Source organism: Osmerus mordax, chromosome 6, assembly GCF_038355195.1.
Source record: "Osmerus mordax isolate fOsmMor3 chromosome 6, fOsmMor3.pri, whole genome shotgun sequence".
Taxonomy (NCBI): domain Eukaryota; kingdom Metazoa; phylum Chordata; class Actinopteri; order Osmeriformes; family Osmeridae; genus Osmerus; species Osmerus mordax.
Window position 1 is genome coordinate 5073037 of NC_090055.1, and position 17127 is coordinate 5090163.

The 17127-nt window shown below is 43.7% G+C and overlaps 1 protein-coding gene across 1 annotated transcript; it reads right to left on the reverse strand.

Moving 5' to 3' along the window:
- Nucleotides 1–208: 208 nt before the first annotated feature.
- nr2f5 (nuclear receptor subfamily 2, group F, member 5) lies at nucleotides 209–13561 on the reverse strand. Its single transcript, XM_067238542.1, has 4 exons — nucleotides 12397–13561; nucleotides 4781–5061; nucleotides 4387–4633; nucleotides 209–2287 (listed from the first exon to the last, which is right to left on the reverse strand). Exons 1-4 carry the CDS (start codon nucleotides 12761–12763, stop codon nucleotides 1968–1970), a joined length of 1215 nt encoding a protein of 404 aa, XP_067094643.1. The 5' UTR covers nucleotides 12764–13561; the 3' UTR covers nucleotides 209–1967.
- Between the last annotated feature and the right edge of the window lie 3566 nt (nucleotides 13562–17127).

Here is a 17127-nt window from a genome sequence, read left to right on the forward strand (position 1 = left end):
CAAGGGGTCAGAGAATACACTTTGGTTTCAATTTAGGTGCCAGTTAGACTGGCCTTTAATAAATCAATCTTCAGAGAGTAGTACTTCAGTTTATATAGTACAGATACATCCTCACAAAAGATTAGCTTTAGTAATTAAAATAAAATTGAGATGATCATGTGATCAAATAATGTGATCAAGTAAAGTGAGACCAGAGAAACCACTGTGAACAACTGATTTTTTATTTCAATTAATGTATCCATTTTTCCAAACAAAAATAGAGAAAAAAAACAACATACTCTCATAGAAATATTATGTGAACTAACTTTATCAACAGACTGTCCTGCTCTCTAAGGTCCCAAATGGCTTTCAAATCCCAAAACTATTGTTGCTGTTACCAGAGTGCCATGTTCAAAGATTGAGATTACACTCCAAACAATCAAATATGCCTTGTAGCCTGACTGTAAAAAAAAATAAAAAAATAAGATACAAGTCACAGTAAAAATCCACCACTGCGGAGGGGTGAGGGGGGGGGGGGGTGTACTTTACTAGAGGTTTGGAGGTTAATGATACGTTTTGCTATAGTACTGTGTCCTGCTTTCTCGAGTGACACTGAAGTTGCAGTGGGTGGCCTACCATGACAGTGTCATAAGGAGGTCCTAATGCCTGTTATAACAGGTAACAACAGATTATGGCACAGTCATAAAATAAATGCTCAGTGACAAAATCTTTGTTCTAAGGCAAGTCCAGCTAATTTTCAGTTTTAAAATGCTCAGAATTGGACTGGTAACAATGGCAGCTGCAGTGGGCTGACAATTAGGACTGAAAACAATCTAAAAATGTGTTATATCATTCCTATGACAGCACTTTGTGGGCATTTTAGTACCCTGAGTGTTACTCTTCTCGGTTATAAACATTAACAGACAAAGGTAACACTGGAACGACATGCTTGTGGTCCTGTAAGTTTCCCATCCTTCCAAAATGGCATCTGAGTGACAATCTACCAGTGCTGTGTTTTGGCTGGAGTGTGAGGTCGGGCTAATTTCACAATGCAAGTGCCTATTTATTTTTATTTTTTTACAAACTCTTACTTCCTCAGAGATCTAAATAGAAGTCAAAAGTCAATCATAGACAAACCAAAAGTTTCTTTTGTCACCAACACAACCAAAAAAATATTCCAAACAATGTTGATTTTTCAGCTTTGGCACGGGCTGCTTATAAGTGTGTTCTGCCTCTGGTGAGGCATGTCTGTTTGTCCTACTAATATTGGCACGTTCGTCTATCCCCCAACCCTCAAACCTGAGCTTTTCCCCATCAAACACCTTCTCTGTGGATGCCTACTGTATAATTCCATGACATACATTTGAACACAATCATGAGTTTTTTTCTCAATACAAACAGTGCTAATACACACACAATAATGTCTTCGGAGAAGTCCAAGGAAATTTGGCATCTGTTTTTTTTTTAATGGCTTCTGGTTTTCGTCCAAAAAATGTTAATAGCAAATCTTGGGCCTGACACGGTGGGTTGAGAAGTTCAATCAGGCAAAGGTCTTGCTGTCTCGCCATACTGTGGAGGATTCTTGGACACAATCCCTTTAAATGCGAGATTGACAAAAGAGTAGCTAGCAACATTTCAGATCTAGTGACAACCATCTTGAGTCCAACAGACCGACTAGCAAACAGCTCAATAACTTCCGTTCACCACTCAGTCTGTCTCATGTCATGTGTCGCCGGCACTTTCTCTATTAGGCCGTGGCCCCCTCCTCCAAGAAGAGGCATGTGATTGGCTGGATGGGTTAACTGTGGCTGGCCAGGAGTATCGTGGTGGTGGTCAGCTGGTCAAGACTAGGTTTCAGAAGGGGAAGTGAGGTTAGTGGATTGGGAAATACTGAGGAGCCGGACAAGGAGGCCAGAGGGAGCAAGAGACGGATGACCGAAAACACGGTTTGGGCCTGATTCCCGCGACTACTCCTTCCTCTTCCCTTCTCAGGGACCGTTCTCGTTGTAGTGGAGGGAGATGGGCCGGTCGCGCTGCACCGCGGGCATGTAGGGCCAGTTGTAGCTGGAGCCGGACAGCAGCATGTCGCGCAGCAGCGTCTCGATGGGGGTCTTGCCCACCAGGCGCACGAAGAAGAGCTGCTCGATGACAGGCGACGAGACGATGCGCAGCGAGGGCAGGCGGAGGAGGAGGCGGCCGAAGCGATTGGGCTGGCTGGGGTACTGGTTCCGGACATACTCCTCCAGGGCACACTGGGACTTCTCCTGGATGCTCTCCACGTGAGCCACGTCTGACAGACCCATGGCATCTGGGGGGGAGGGGGCAAAGATTAGCATCATGTTTAAGGTGAGGTTACCGACATACAGCACTGATCCCGCTACCTATGGTTTTTTAATGAGGTCCCTAGAGTAGGCACGGTTTCACTTTGCATCCAAAACTGAGCTGGAAGTCAAGCGGTTGCAAACAGCTTTTGCGTTTGACAGACAAGGGTCAGAGAGAAGGAGGGTCTTGATCAGGGTTTTGGAAATAATTGGGGGCACACTGTGAATTATTTTGTCCACTAACAAAATGAGACCTGCTTTAAATTGTGTTTGGTATTTTCATGTTGAGTGTTCTAGTGCAGAAGGAGTGGGCTGGAGATTAACCTATCTAACCTAACCTGTTTCCTAACTTTGTCACACATACTGGAACACCACTCACTCAACCCTCAGTACTTCCCTCCTGTCCTCACACCTCCCTGTACACCAGTCCCTGGTGTGAGTCTGGTCCGCCGAGGGGTGTGTGTACAGTAACAGTGTTCAACGCTCAGAGAGTGTGTTCATGTGTGCTGAGTGGCAATGCATCCTCTATGCTCTCTCTCTTTCCCTACGCAGAAGAGAGTGACTGGGGAGGTCTGGGTGGAACTGGAAGTGTGAACTCAAAACAAAGGCACATTTTAGATGACACACGGCCTGGCTGCTGCTCCTCTCCTGACCCCTGGGTGAACCCTCATTTAGAGGCTGGCTTTGCTCAGCGCGGGCAAATGTCATCCCAAGTGCTTTACTGTAGTTACTGTAGTGTGCGGAAGCATCGAGCCAGGGTTTCAAACCGCCACCCTGCACGCTAGGTCCCCCTTTGTCACGTTATGCCCCTCCCCTCCCCCCAAACTCAAACTCTGCCCCGTTGTGCTTCAGTTACACGCAACAAAGGATTAATATGCTTCATATTTTTAGGGAGGGGGTTATATTACCCCCACCCCCTTCATTCTCCCCCCCTAGGTGGGGTCTAAACTGTGCACTTCAGCATGTCTTTTTCTGTCTTTCTCAGTTGCCCTTTTGTAAGGCGTCTCATCCATTTTTTGTACTTTTCTGGAGATGGCCATTTTGTGCCGTACGCTCGAGAAGCAGGTTGCTGAGATGGCAGGACTGTCGGGGGACTAGTAACTGCACTCCTCTCGCGTGCCAGAGTGCCGAAGTGGCACCTCCGCAGGCACTTCCACTTCCAGGTCTTTCACGTAAGGCCCGACCTCCCTTTGTCTGACTGCCCGGGCACTCACACAGTGGGAAGCTGGGGGTAAGGGAGGTGAGGGCAAGTGGTAAGATGCCCGCTGCCTGATTCGTGGTGATGGAACTGGGGTCTGTGGGGAGGGTCACAGGGGCGGAGGTGAGCAGGGGCATTGGGAGTTTGTCTGTCCCTGTTAGATCATGCGAGCCTGGACTCGACGGGGGGGGTCCAGTCCACAGGGGTCTGTCTATCCGTCTGTCTATGTGAATGAGTGTGTGTGTGTCCGTCTCGGTTTCAGACTCTGTGTGTATGCATGTATCACAGGGATGCTCAGGGCTAGAGGGGTTATGTAGGTCAGGGCCAGGGTTGTAGAGAATCCTCCTCATCGAGCCAATCCACCATGCATAATTCACCCACTGTGGTGGGGGCAGGGGTGAGAGGGTTGTGGTTGGGGTGAGGAAAATGGGTGGGGTGGGGGGGCGCCTGACTGGTCTCAATAATAAATGGGAGCACAGAAGAGAAGTGGGTGATGAAAGAAATGAGAAAGGAGAGGTGGATCTCCAGCCATCCGCACCCTCCGAAAGGGGCTGGGGCCAGAGCCAGGTAGCCAGGGTAAAGTGGATCTGACAAGCTGTGCGAGGGAGATGCAGATGACGGCAACAAAAACAAGGGTGCGAGACACCTCCTGGTCGGGTGCATTCCCACCCACTTCCCCGTGGTCATGAACAATAAACACTTCATGAACAATCTCCAAACCTGACAGTCCTACTGTGAATCGTACCATCTTTTATAAGGCTGTAGCGTACCAACAATAACATCTTTTGGGACGTCCATGAGAATTACGACAGGTTAAAACAAATGCGTAGTCATGTGAGATACCTAACGTCTCCATAAATGTGGAGTTAATGTAGAAACGGAACTCACCGGAAGTGAAGAGCACAATGGACTTGAGGCAGGAGTACTCGGCCGTGTCCACCTGCAGGGCCTTGAGCTTCTCCACCTGCTCCTGGAACACACGGATGTGGTCCATGAAGGCGACCACGCGCTCCGCGGACATGGGCGAGGCGTGCAGGCCGGCCGCCGCCAGCAGGGGCGCCACGTGCAGGGGCATGGAGCACTGCGCGGCGTTCAGCACAAAGAGCTCGCTCCACGACATGCGCAGCAGCGCCACCTACGACGCGGGAGGGAGAACGGGCCGGGAAGGTCAGTTTCAGGAGACATGGCGCAACGGTAGACTCGCTAGCTCCGTACGCGGACGGTAACAATGAAGCTAAACCACGCGTTATTTCTCTACGTGCATCCCAGCGGCGCTCCTCACCTGGTCCATGAGCTGAAGGTCGGGGAAGAAGGGGATGTTCTTGGCCCACTCCACCGCGCTGAAGAGCAACCGGGCCGCCAGCTCACAGATGTTCTCAATGCCCATCAGGTTGTTTCCTTGCATGCACTGGGCTCCATAACGGGACGTAGGGTAGGGCTCGGCACGCAGGAGCAAAGAGATGAAACCTGATAGGTAGGGCTGGCTGTTGTATGGGTCGCTGCCATTGGTCAAATACTGACCCGGGCTGGACTGAGAGTTGGACATGCGGCCTCTCTGGACAGCTAAGAGAGTAAAAAAAAGTGCAGAAAAAAACCTTAGATATGAAGACTATATAAACACACACTATAACTTAACTCGTTATCACTCGGTTAACAAAAAAGATAAACTGTTGAAAGGAAATTCACACTCTGACACTGTTAGCATTTCATTTTCAAAAGCTGCAGGGTGTGTATGCTCAAACCGTAGAGTGCTAGAGACTAATGGTTTGACTGGGGGGAAGGCACACTGGGAGCTCATATAGCAGTGTTTATTCATTCATTTATTCATGCATTCACTCAATATACACTTTTCTATTCATCTCCCAAGAGGCTTCCCATGGAGGCTGCTGGGGCCACGGCAGCACGGTCACCTGAAGCTTCTCTGTCGTCACATGATTGTTACCCAGGCCAGCGTTTACCATCTTGATTTAGTATGCGTGCTATTACACCAGACCGTGAAAGCGGAATCTAGAGCACTCGGAAGGACTCTGCTCTTTCTCATCGGGAAATACACCAGGGCTAAATCTCCAGCACTGGCAGCTAAAAGACATGTCATATCTGAGAAGACGGGGGGGGGGGGGGGGGGGGGGGGGTAGTGGTGGTGAGGGGGAGGGGTGAGGGGGGGCGGGGGTGTGAAGAGACCAAAAAGGGAGTAGCGTGGGGGTGTGAAGTGTGGAGAAATTGTAGGGGAATTTTCCTTGGCTCTAAATGTGTCAACGTTTCCCGTCTCCTGACCGGCCGGTGGACCCCAAGTGACGTGCGTCGATGAGTAATGACAACCGGGAATCGGTAAAGGCCTTACGCTTTTTCACACCTCCACTCTAACTCAACTCATCCTACACCCTCACCCCTCAAAATTGCCAAATGGCTAAGCCGGAGGCAAACACGGCACACAGGGGCCAAGCAACCCCCTAACACACGCGCACACACACACTTGCGCATTCCTACATCCAGCAGCAGCTATGATGTCGGAAGACTCAAAGGCCCATTTAGAAAACACCTGTTCAGTCATCCCCACTGTCCGACTAATAACTCCATCTACAGTTACACATGGAGAGGGAGGGAATGAGGGAGGGAATGAGCTGGGAGGAGGGGGTGAGGCAAGAGGGAGGGAAAGAAGAAGAAGAGAGTGAGTAGATGAGGTGAATAGGCCCGTCTTTGACACTGTAAGATCTCTAAAGGAGTTAGAGGGAGAACTAGTTTACAAAGAAGGACAGGTGGAGGGGGAGTGGGGGTGGGGGTGCAGGGGCAACATAAGAAAGAGAGAGAGGGAATGAGAGGGGAAAGAGGGTGGAGGGCTGAGATTTGGAAAATGCTTTAAACTCAGCGTCATCTGTCCTTAGGACACAGCAGCTGTGTCAATCAAACACACCACGGCACCTCGAAATGTGGCAGGTCAAATCACTCAGGCACATTGTCAAGATACCATTGCTCGTGGATTGTCGACTGCGTAGACATGTACGCAAGAGTATGTGACCTCAAAATATTACATTTGCCTGTCAACTTTATCATCTCATGACCCAGGTAAAGAATGTACTCACCTTTGGCAAACAACACAACGGTAGAAAACTATGAAGACATTCCGCTAAAGTATGTCTTTGCAGTGGCAGTGTTGCGCAATCGGATGTTCTATGTCGCTCATACTCAAAACAAACAGAACAAGCATCCACTCTGAACCTAATGGCATGACCTATTGACATGCTAAACTATAGTCACATGAGATCAAATGATGTGGCCCAATAGAGAAATACAGTACAGTGAACGGGAGTCAGGTGGCTGAGTGGTTAGAGAATCGGGCTAGTAATTTCAAGGTTGCCAGTTCGATTCTGGCCGTGTCAATTGACGTTGTGTCCTTGGGCAAGGCACTTCACCCTACTTGCCTCAGGGGGAATGTCCCTGTACTTACTGTAAGTCGCTCTGGATAAGAGCGTCTGCTAAATGACTAAATGTAAATGTGAACGACTATTGAAGTAGGAGAAGTGTGAAAATATTTCTGAATACTCGACTGCCGTAGTCTATTTCCTTTTTGGTTGTTTTTTTTTGTATCTGTATTTCCATACTAGTATATACATACTAATAGGACAAACAAAACAACAACGGAACCAAAGTCACACCCTCAAATAGAGAAACAATCCACGCCTAGCACATGAGGGTGTTAGGCAGTAAAGCAGATTCTAGCAGTGACTTCTCAACGCACTGTTGTAATCTGTATCGAGTGAGAGACTGGACAGCTCCATGCAATTATGTCCTTATTTGGTCTCCAGTAGAATTATTTAATTGTTTAATGCAATGAAAGCTGATCTACAGGTCATGAGGCTGTGTAGGGTCAGTCTTAAAGGTCCCCAGCCTTCAGTAGAGAGAGAGGATTTGAGAGGATCTAATTGCCAAATCAGATACGTTTGGCAAGTACATTTACATTTAGTCATTTAGCAGACGCTCTTATCCAGAGCGACTTACAGTAAGTGCAGGGACATTCCCCCCGAGGCAAGTAGGGTGAATTGCCTTGCCCAAGGACACAACGTCATTTTGCAAAGCTGGGAATCGAACCGGCAATCTTCTGATAGGTAGCCCAATTCCCTAACCGCTCGGCCATCTGACCCCCCATGCTTTATCCTATCCAAGTAGGATAAAGCACTTCTCAACTCTTAAACTCCACCCACAAACGTAAAACAGTCCATTTGTGTGTGTGCAACCGATCTTTCAGAGCTGTGTGTGATGTCACATTCAGGTGTTATTTCTGTGCTTCACAAAGTGACTCATTAAGCTTGGTCTGGACTCCTGACCCCTAGGGGTCACTGCTCTCACACGCTACACGCCAGGCCTACAGCAAAGAGCCAAAGGCCCACATTTTTGTTTCAGAATGTTGTTAGATAAACCCATAGAGAAGAGCTAGCAGTGACAGAGAAAGATTGTTGTGAAAGATAAATAATAAGTTAGCAGGACAGAGGTCCGTTTAGGGAGAGATTTGTGAAAGCAGAAAATGGAAGCCATGTCGTGTGTGAGACAGAATAGTCAGGTTCGAAAATTAAATGATAAATGACAGCGCTTGAGCCAAAAAAGCTGTTGAGAATTGAGTGAGTACAGTGGAAGTAGGTTGAAGAGCACTGGCTACAGCCCCTTTAATATCTCGGCTGTCACGCCGTCTTCGATGAAGCGGACACTGCTTGAATTAATTTTCTAAAAATGACCCTACACTGTAGCGCTGGAGTTCTATCCATCTAGTCTTCTCTTCATCTCTCATCTCTATGTATCTTGACAAAGCAAGAAAGGACAGCCAACTGGAGGCGATGTCACCTGTTTCTTATAAACATGGCTTTGTGGTTAAAATAGAATAAAAGCGTTATAGCGGTTCATGTTGTTTAATTGTAACTTGTTTAACTACATGCTCTTATGGTTCTTCCCTTTGGCACTTACTTTGGTTGTTCACAATGTGTGCTTCATGTTTTGGCTACTTGCGATGTTTTTTGGCTATCTTGTTGTTATGATCAGTGACCTATGCACTTTGTAAAGCTCTCTCTTGGAAGTCGCTTTGGATAAAAGCGTCTGCTAAATGAATAAATGTAAAATGTAAATGTAAAATAAATGTCACACTTAAGACACATTTCATCTGCTGAATGGTTTTCAATCAATGCCCACTGACTAAATAATGACTTCACACAATGTACCTAGATAAGCTCCATTTTTACAATAATACAAGGCACATAAAATAAGACATTGGTTGCGTGAGGAATGTAATGTTCAATATGTAAATATGTTGGAAGGCAACATTGCTTCTGCTAAATCATTTTCACCTTGAGACAATGAAGAACATTTATGAACACCAAGTTCCATTTTTCCACACATTTCCCCTCACCTTATAAATATTAAAGCTAGCCTTGAGGATATTGTATTGGGGGAACCTAGCAACTAGCTGCCATTGTGTCTTCATTGCCTACTACTTCAACAGACTGCAAGGACATTGAAATATGGCAAGGTCTTTGTCAATGGAAGCCATTTTCTTTTGAGAGAAAATCTGGAAGGTGAATTAGTTCACTAGGTTAGCTATCCTTTAAATCAAGATTAAGTATGTGAAAATGTCATTATGCTACACCATACACCAGCATCCTTATAGTGACATAGGTGAAGGTTTCAGCAACCAACGGTTTTAGCAAAAGCAGAGCTGTTAAAATCTGATTTCCTGGTAATACTACTACATAGCTCAACATCAGATGAATGTATCAGAAACCCATTGTAGTATTTACTCACTAGAGAGCCCTCATGTTTGGACTTTGCCTTGAACCTTTTTCTTCTTAGTGTTTGTGTTTCCACTGACCTATATTTTCCACTTCTAAGGTTTCGACTTTTTTCCCCATTACTTTCATTCATGACTTTATAATCTCTATCTTTCTTTCTTCAGCTGTAACACCCAAATTTCGCCACCTGGTGATTAATAAAGTGTTATCTTATCTTAGATGGTGTGAACTAAGGGTCAATGTGTGAAAGGCCACATATCAACAGTTCTGCTGTTTGTGTTTAATAACTCTGTGTGGACAGCATTTGTCATTTAATATCTAGGAGGCTTTGTAAAGGGGTGATCGGTAAGGCACTATAAGAGTAGAGGGCAGGGGACACCTCAGAAGAAGGTATTTTTTATTAAGATCATCAACAATTTACTATGACACCATCACAGACTATGTCTTATGGAAGTGATCTCAGAGTATGTGTTGTGCGTTACCATACCACAGATTTTTTTTTAACATATTCACAGAAAATTACATACGTGGCTGTGAACGAGTTTGTGTTAAAACTATAAAAAGCTATCATGGTGATGTTAGAACACAAACTTTGCCAGTGAGTGTAACCTAAAGAACTGTAAGACTATTTCACAGGCAGCCTCTCTGGTTAGATACTCATATGCGTATGTTGTGTAGTTAGGCAGGAATGTGGGTGGTATATCTGTTTATGCTATATGCATAGAAATTTGTTTTGTCTTATGGATTTATTTTCACCACAGAAGAAGTGACTAAACAGGAATAGGTGCACAAGGAACATCAACAAGCTTAACAATCCAGGTGTTTGTTTTTTTGCTTTTACATCAGGCATACTTGGTGTTTCAAGAAGATTTTTTTACTTCATCAGAAAAGGTGATTCCTTGACACATTTTACACACATAACGTGTTCTGAATAAGTGAAGTTTTAACAATGGATTTGTATGGCCTTCAAGATAATTGAATATCATTCTTACGTTAGAATGCACAAAATATATGAATTAAAGCCTTTTAATTTCACATCTCTTTATTTAAAAACAAATGTTGGTATAAAGTAAAGCTTTTAATGCTTTCTTTTGAATGGATTACATTTAGTCATTTAGCAGACGCTCTTATCCAGAGCGATTATATGGAAAGCACATTGCACTTCTTTCTGTCAGTCTCAGGCAACCCCAGTGTATAATGTAAAAGATACATGATGATTTCTGGGTATGACTACATTTAGTTTTGAGGTGTGTAAGCCTATTATCAGTGCAATGCATTACTATTTGCACGTACTACGAACTTAAGACTCGAGACGAGGCTACTGTCACAATGTTCCATTGCCTAACTTCATTTAGCCTATATGAAATTTACAAAAATTACAGAATGTCAGTTTATTTAGAAACGGCTACAACCCAGATAGGTAATTACATTGTATTAAGAAAATATTTTAAAGTATTATTTGGGGATTTGAAATGTGTCTAGACTTCTTAAAAAAGGATTCCATGTTAGGTTCATAGGCTATTTAAGTAATTGCCACTACATCACGTGCTTTCGACACCGTCGCTTCGAGTTTGCTAGGATGCAAAGCAAAATAGGCCTATGCACATTATTCTTGATGCGTAGGCTATCGATCTTTTTCTATTCATTTATTTCACGTTGGTCTGCATCGTCCACCTGAGATATGCTAAAGTAGTCCTAACCTAATACTCAAAACAACATTTTTTTCAAAATATTTGTTCTGTCTCAGGCAGCTAAGGTAAAACAATGATCAAACCAGACCAGGCATCAGCAAAAAAACTACCTTCAATGAATAGAAAACGAGGTTATTCATCGTGCTATGTAGTTGCTCAACTTTCCCCAAAGTAGCTACTGCAGGACGACTTAAATAACTTTCTGACTTCCAAAACAAAACGTTTAAGTGGGTCGGCCTATGTGCAGTTCACAACGCTTTTCTACAACGATCTACGTCATCCTTCTTAACAGGAACCACCAGCAATTACTTTTGAAATGGCCACTCTTAATTTGTATTGATAACTAATATCTAATGAGGATATAGCCTTTTGTTATTGTAGTCAGATGAAACTTTAAAAGACCGGTGCATCCGGGCATTCCCTCGGGTTCATTTAGACAGAAAGACTGAGTAGGCTACATTTGCCCATCAGTGTTTTGACAGGAGTACTAGTGTAGCTATACAGCACATTGTGTGCATCAGTGCGCTGACGAGATATCCTTCATCTTATCTTAACTCCTACAAACAACTTTATGGGAGGCCTATCTAACTAACTAACTAACTAACTAACTAACTAACTAACTGACTCAAGACAGAACACAACTGTGGAGCTGAAAGTTGGTGTCAAGTAAAACATTTGAAAGCAATAGCCTATTTATTTACTGGTGTTTAATGACTGGTATCATCTCTACAAAAGGACTATTGAAATCGCGGTTATGTAATTCAATAAGGAATAATTATCCTCCGTATTTATAAAGCATCTGTCTTACATGTTACTTTGCAAGGAAAAATTGGGTATGCTACAAAATCTTGAAAATTGATTTTAAGCAATAACGACTTAAAGTGCTGACACACAAGCCTACTGCTTTTGAAACTGGCAGATTTCGAATGCCTTTGGTTCGCGTGTTATAATTACTGTACCACAACTCGTCTGATTGAACGCGACGCGGCGAGGTTGTAGTTGACTGATTAGAAGTGAAACGCTCTGCTCTGCGAACACGTTGTCACTGTTCCTCTTTTGCACTAATTGACCCGTTCTTAATCATGCACAATACAATAAATATAGCAGGACCCTCTTGCAGCGGCTAGGGTGTCGGGGAGCAAACACCATAATTAATGAGGAGACAAAGAGGGCTCTTTTTCAGAGAGGCAAAATAACCTCATTCTGATGGACTGAACAGGACATGCAAGTGAGCGATCCGAAACGGACAGCAGTAGGCCTATGGCGCAACATGAGATGTATGGTGTTTTGGATATTCGATCAAATAGCCCATAATCAGCCACGTACAGTCTGATAAAATTAGTATGTTGTTGGACAGTCTACTGAACAAAATCAACACACATGCACGAGCGTGCACACGCACTCACACACACAGAGTGAGCCTCAATGCCTTTTACCTTCTCTTCTCATGCCGACTTTTAGGCACTTCTTGAGTCGGCAGTACTGGCACTGGTTCCGATGATGTTGGTCGATGGGGCAGTCGCGGTTTCCACGGCAGGTGTAACTGAGGTTTCTTCTCACAGATCGCTTGAAAAAGCTTTTGCAGCCCTCGCAAGTGAACTGGCCATAGTGCTTGCCACTGGACTTATCTCCGCACACCATGCAGTCCACGTTGGGGATCTTGTCCCCGGAAAGAGTATCGTTTCCCGGGGTGGAACCATTGGGGGTTCCCGGTGTCCCACCTTGCTCCTGACTGCAAATCTGGAGCTGGGATCCGGGATCCGCCGAAATGTTCTCTTGCCACTGGTTTACTACCATTGCCATGCTATCCTAAACACTTTGGTTAACCCACAGATAGAGTCCGACTCCGTAACGCGGGGAGGAGATAAAGATCCGTTCTGACGTCTTGGGAAAACAAGGCAGGGCGAAAAGGCGCTTCCCACTTCCTCCAGAAATGAAACTATGTTGTATATTTTTTTAATATATAGGCTAATCTCTTTACATGAAGTCACCCGTGGTGGATGTAGCCTTTTTTTCTGTAAACTCCTAACAAAGTTTACTAAGACAGTATGTCAACAACATGACCATTACGTAAGAATGGAACCTTGTAGTGTACCTCTCTACACAGAAATCCATAAACAAGCTCTCTTAAAGTTAATGTCTCTTAGAGTCGACAATCAATAAAGTGTGCCGCGTCCTGACTGAAGAAGAAATACGGTCTCTTTGAAAGTTGTTTGCATGGCTCTTTCCATACGCCCGCAAAATACACAAATGACCTTGTCTTTTTCTGGAAACAAGGATATTTGTCTTATCAGTCGCGCATGAAGAGCTCTTCTCTTGCTGATATGTGGTCTACTTTTTGCTGCATACAAATAAAAGTTCTCTTGAAAAACTTGAGGCTCGATTGACCGTCATACTAAACAACACTGACCCTTTACGCTGTTCTGGGATTTAAGTTTTCGTTCCAACTATCCGGAACGTTTAAACGCAATCCCGAAAAGTTGTTCTCGTTGCTCTGTTCTTACGCGCCGCGAAAAGGTTTGAATAGAAACGTCCCGAATGGTGCACTCTGTGGTAGATGCAGGATGTTTACAGGGAGATAGATTTGCCAATCAACTGTACTTCACCCGTCGGCTGTCGGTCTCATCTCTGAGAATCATAGTTAGAATTTGGTGAAAGTGACACCAAACAGCCGTGCTTGTACTGGTGCCCTCCAGCCGCGCACCATATATGGCCATAACCACCATATTTGGACATGGCCCCCTCCCTCGTTGAGAGAGGCTGTACACGAATGGACCATCTCAATTGGCCAGGGGACTACAGAGAAGCAAGAGGACGCTCAATTGGCCTGAAGCCGATTAGCTTGCCTCTGATTGACAGAGTGGCTGTTGGCACTGTAATGTGTGTGAAGTAAATTCTAACAGACATCCAGTTCTGAGAGCACGATATGTCGCGGGGAATCACAGATACATCGCTTAAAGTAGCTAGCTATATGCTTCCTTTTATTTCTAATTGCAAATTCAAAATGAATGTACCCTACAGAGAAAATGTAGGCTATCCTGGCATAAGAAATAGAAGGTCCATGAAATGCGACAGAACTTCTTCAGAGCGCAATAATGTATCCATGTCATTTTTAGGGGAGGGCATTTAAGATTTATACGAATAGCCTCTTTGTAGTCCAGTGTCATAATATATTGATTAATCTAAAGTCTTCACTAGTCCACATTAAACACTCCAGGCTATTGATTGGCCTAATTGCTCGTAATGTGACCAAATTCTCACCCAAAGACAAACTCTCCTAAATCGTTTACCACTTTAGGTGTGTTGATTTTGTCAGGTTTTGTATAGCTTTACCAGCTGGATTTCAGTAGTCTACACAAAAGGCCCTTGTTGTAATTAGCAGTGACAGTGTTTTTCTGTAATGTTTTTTTACGCTAAAAACAGCAGGAACATCATTATTTTCCCAGATGAGTCTTGATTTGTCATGTGAAGGAAATTCAACATCACCGTGGCCGAAAATAGTATCCCAATCCTATGTGACGAACTCAATTGATATCCTATTGAGTTTAACCATTGCCTTAACATGTTATTCTTTGAATACAAGGAATATGAATCCATGCCCGTAGGCCATATTACAAAACTAAATTTACGCGCATCATCAAACCTAATTTTGGGGAATGCCACAGTTGCTGATTATAGACTATACGAAAGGAAGATTCGTCCTACGGCAGCAGTCGATTGAGAGTTCGTAATTTTAATTGTTAAACTTTAAATCAGACTTGTAATCTTGTCAAACTATTGTGATTACAATTGTTAGAATGATAGGCTATATTGCTGGTGATTATTCAGATTTTTGTCAAGCATCGACCTGCTGTCTGCCTGTCTGTCCGACTATTTTAATCTTTTAGGCTACAGATTTGGAAAACATTTTCATCAATGCTAACACACAAAGGTTTTGTTTAGTGTGCGCCCTCATATGGACCAAAAATTGTTGCAGAAAGTTCTGACCATGTGTTTTCAATTTAAACCTGTGCCATTAAGAAAATAATATTTGTATGCTATCATGCTGTTTCAACTGCAGCACAAACCAAGGTGTGGTTAGAATGAGCCGTGTGCGTTTTCAGAAATGACACAACATATAGCCTATCTAAGGCTATGGGTTATTAAGAGAAGAGTAAAGCAAGTGCTTGTTAATTAAAAACAGGTAATGCATAATCAATTAAATATTTACCAAGTTTCACATATTCTCTGTAGTGCCAAATTATTCTGGGACAAGAACGTAATGAACAATTTCACTGATGGAGAAAAAGCTCGAAGACTTGTAGCCATCTTGAGTGCAGGGCTTGACTTGCCGCAGGCGAATAAGTTGGCCTCGCGCTCGACTTAATTGTTGTCACATGTAACCTTACCTGTCTTCCAATTAGCCCCTTGACTTGCTATTAGTGCATTCCACCGGCTGTAGGGTAGTGACCAAGGGCATTTTCGGGGTTGGAGGCCCAATAATTAGGGTGTAATTCTATACAAAGAAGGCTTATGAGGAAATGTGGATGAGTTGCAGTACATTTCATTGAGCAAAGCACTTTTAATGAGGTCCACTTTGGGATTATTACAATGCATATAATTTCCCCCCTAATATGTTATTTATTAAAACACATTTAGTCAGCACGGGGTATCTTTGACAGGTCTATGACAATTTAAGGGTTATTTCACAATGTTAAGTAATTATTTATTTCATTCCGCACAGACATACAATATCTAGTTATATGCCATCTGAATGAATGAACACAAATGCTAAGTGATAGATGACCTGAACAACTGGTGCAGTGATGTTTGACCCAGGGGGTGTCGGGGTTGGGGGCAAGCAGTGGTAAACATGACCACAGTGGATGGCCTAGGAAATGCAGAGGCCACTGGTTTACAGGGTAATTTATGGAGACTCTGACAACACCAGGCCCACAATGCAATGCTCTCTGTTCTCCAGGCTAAATATGACCCATTTGAGAAAAGGTGTCCATAAAGCAATCAGGTAGGTAACCTGAGAGAGGAACGGATATAGACAGAGCAATTGATGACATGGTTGTTGTAGGAGGTCTAGGCTCACATATAAACTTGAGGGTTTTAGAGCAACGTTTACCAATCTGATGAGTGCTCATGTCAATGCTGACCCAGAAAAAATGAAGCCGGTCAAAGAAAATTGCTAAGTGGCAGATTTTTCAGATCAAGATAAAAGTTGTAATTTGCAGTGAATGCTTACTGAACACGTAAGGACTGCTGGAAAGAACATTTGAACAATAGCCCACAGGTTTTTGATAGCACTTAGAATCAGGTGAGCGTGGGAAATAGAGAGAGAGAGAGAGAGAGAGAGAGAGAGAGAGAGAGAGAGAGAGAGAGAGAGAGAGAGAGAGAGAGAGAGAGAGAGAGAGAGAGAGAGAGAGAGAGAGAGAGAAAGAAAGTGTGTGTAAGAGAGAGATAGAAAGAGAGACAGTTGTTCAAGAGTAAACATAGGAGTGTTTGCACTTTATGTAGTGGTTCCAAAATGACGGTTTCTAGTCTGCTGCTGTTTCCTCTGGTCGATTGGGGTTGATTAAGAGGTTAACCAGGGAGAAGCATGGCGTCTTAAAGGAGATTTATCTGTTCCTGCTTTGACCCCTTGAGGGTCGCTTCCCTCACCCCAGTGTTCCCTACGATTTATTCAGTTTTTTGTTTATCTGCTGGAAGGGGTCACTCATTTCCCCCTATCCATTTTTCCCTGTTTGTCCATTGAAATGTAATTTCTCATGTGGGATTATGACGTTGGTGCCATTTGCTGACTTAGCTATGACACCAACAGAGGTCTCAGTAAGTCCGATGACCTTCAGCAATGAGATTCTCACAAAAAAAGTATTTTTCTTTAACACATTATTTTGTTATCAGTTCAACTTTGGCCCTTGGAGGAATTGTACTGTTTTTGTAATGTTGCCTCCCAGTCCTGATTTGGCTATATTTTATTTTTAGACTGTTCATATTATTGTTCCTATTTTTCTTTCCCAAAGTGTGGTATGTTTTTGTTAACCTGAACTTGAAGAGAACCCTTGAACACACGTATATTAATGCAACATTATTCAATGTGTATAATAATTGTATTTTAAGTTGAAATACAAACCTCACCCTCTCCAATCAGACACATCCGAATAAACATTGAATGGTTC

Coding starts and splice junctions, on each gene's coding strand:
- nr2f5 (XM_067238542.1), bottom strand. CDS start 12,763: ATGGCAATGGTAGTAAACCAGTGGCAAGAGAACATTTCGGCGGATCCC. Junction 5,062..12,396: donor AGTCGGCATGAGAAGAGAAG/GTAAAAGGCATT, acceptor TTACTCTCTTAG/CTGTCCAGAGAGGCCGCATG. Junction 4,634..4,780: donor ACCTTCAGCTCATGGACCAG/GTGAGGAGCGCC, acceptor CCCGCGTCGTAG/GTGGCGCTGCTGCGCATGTC.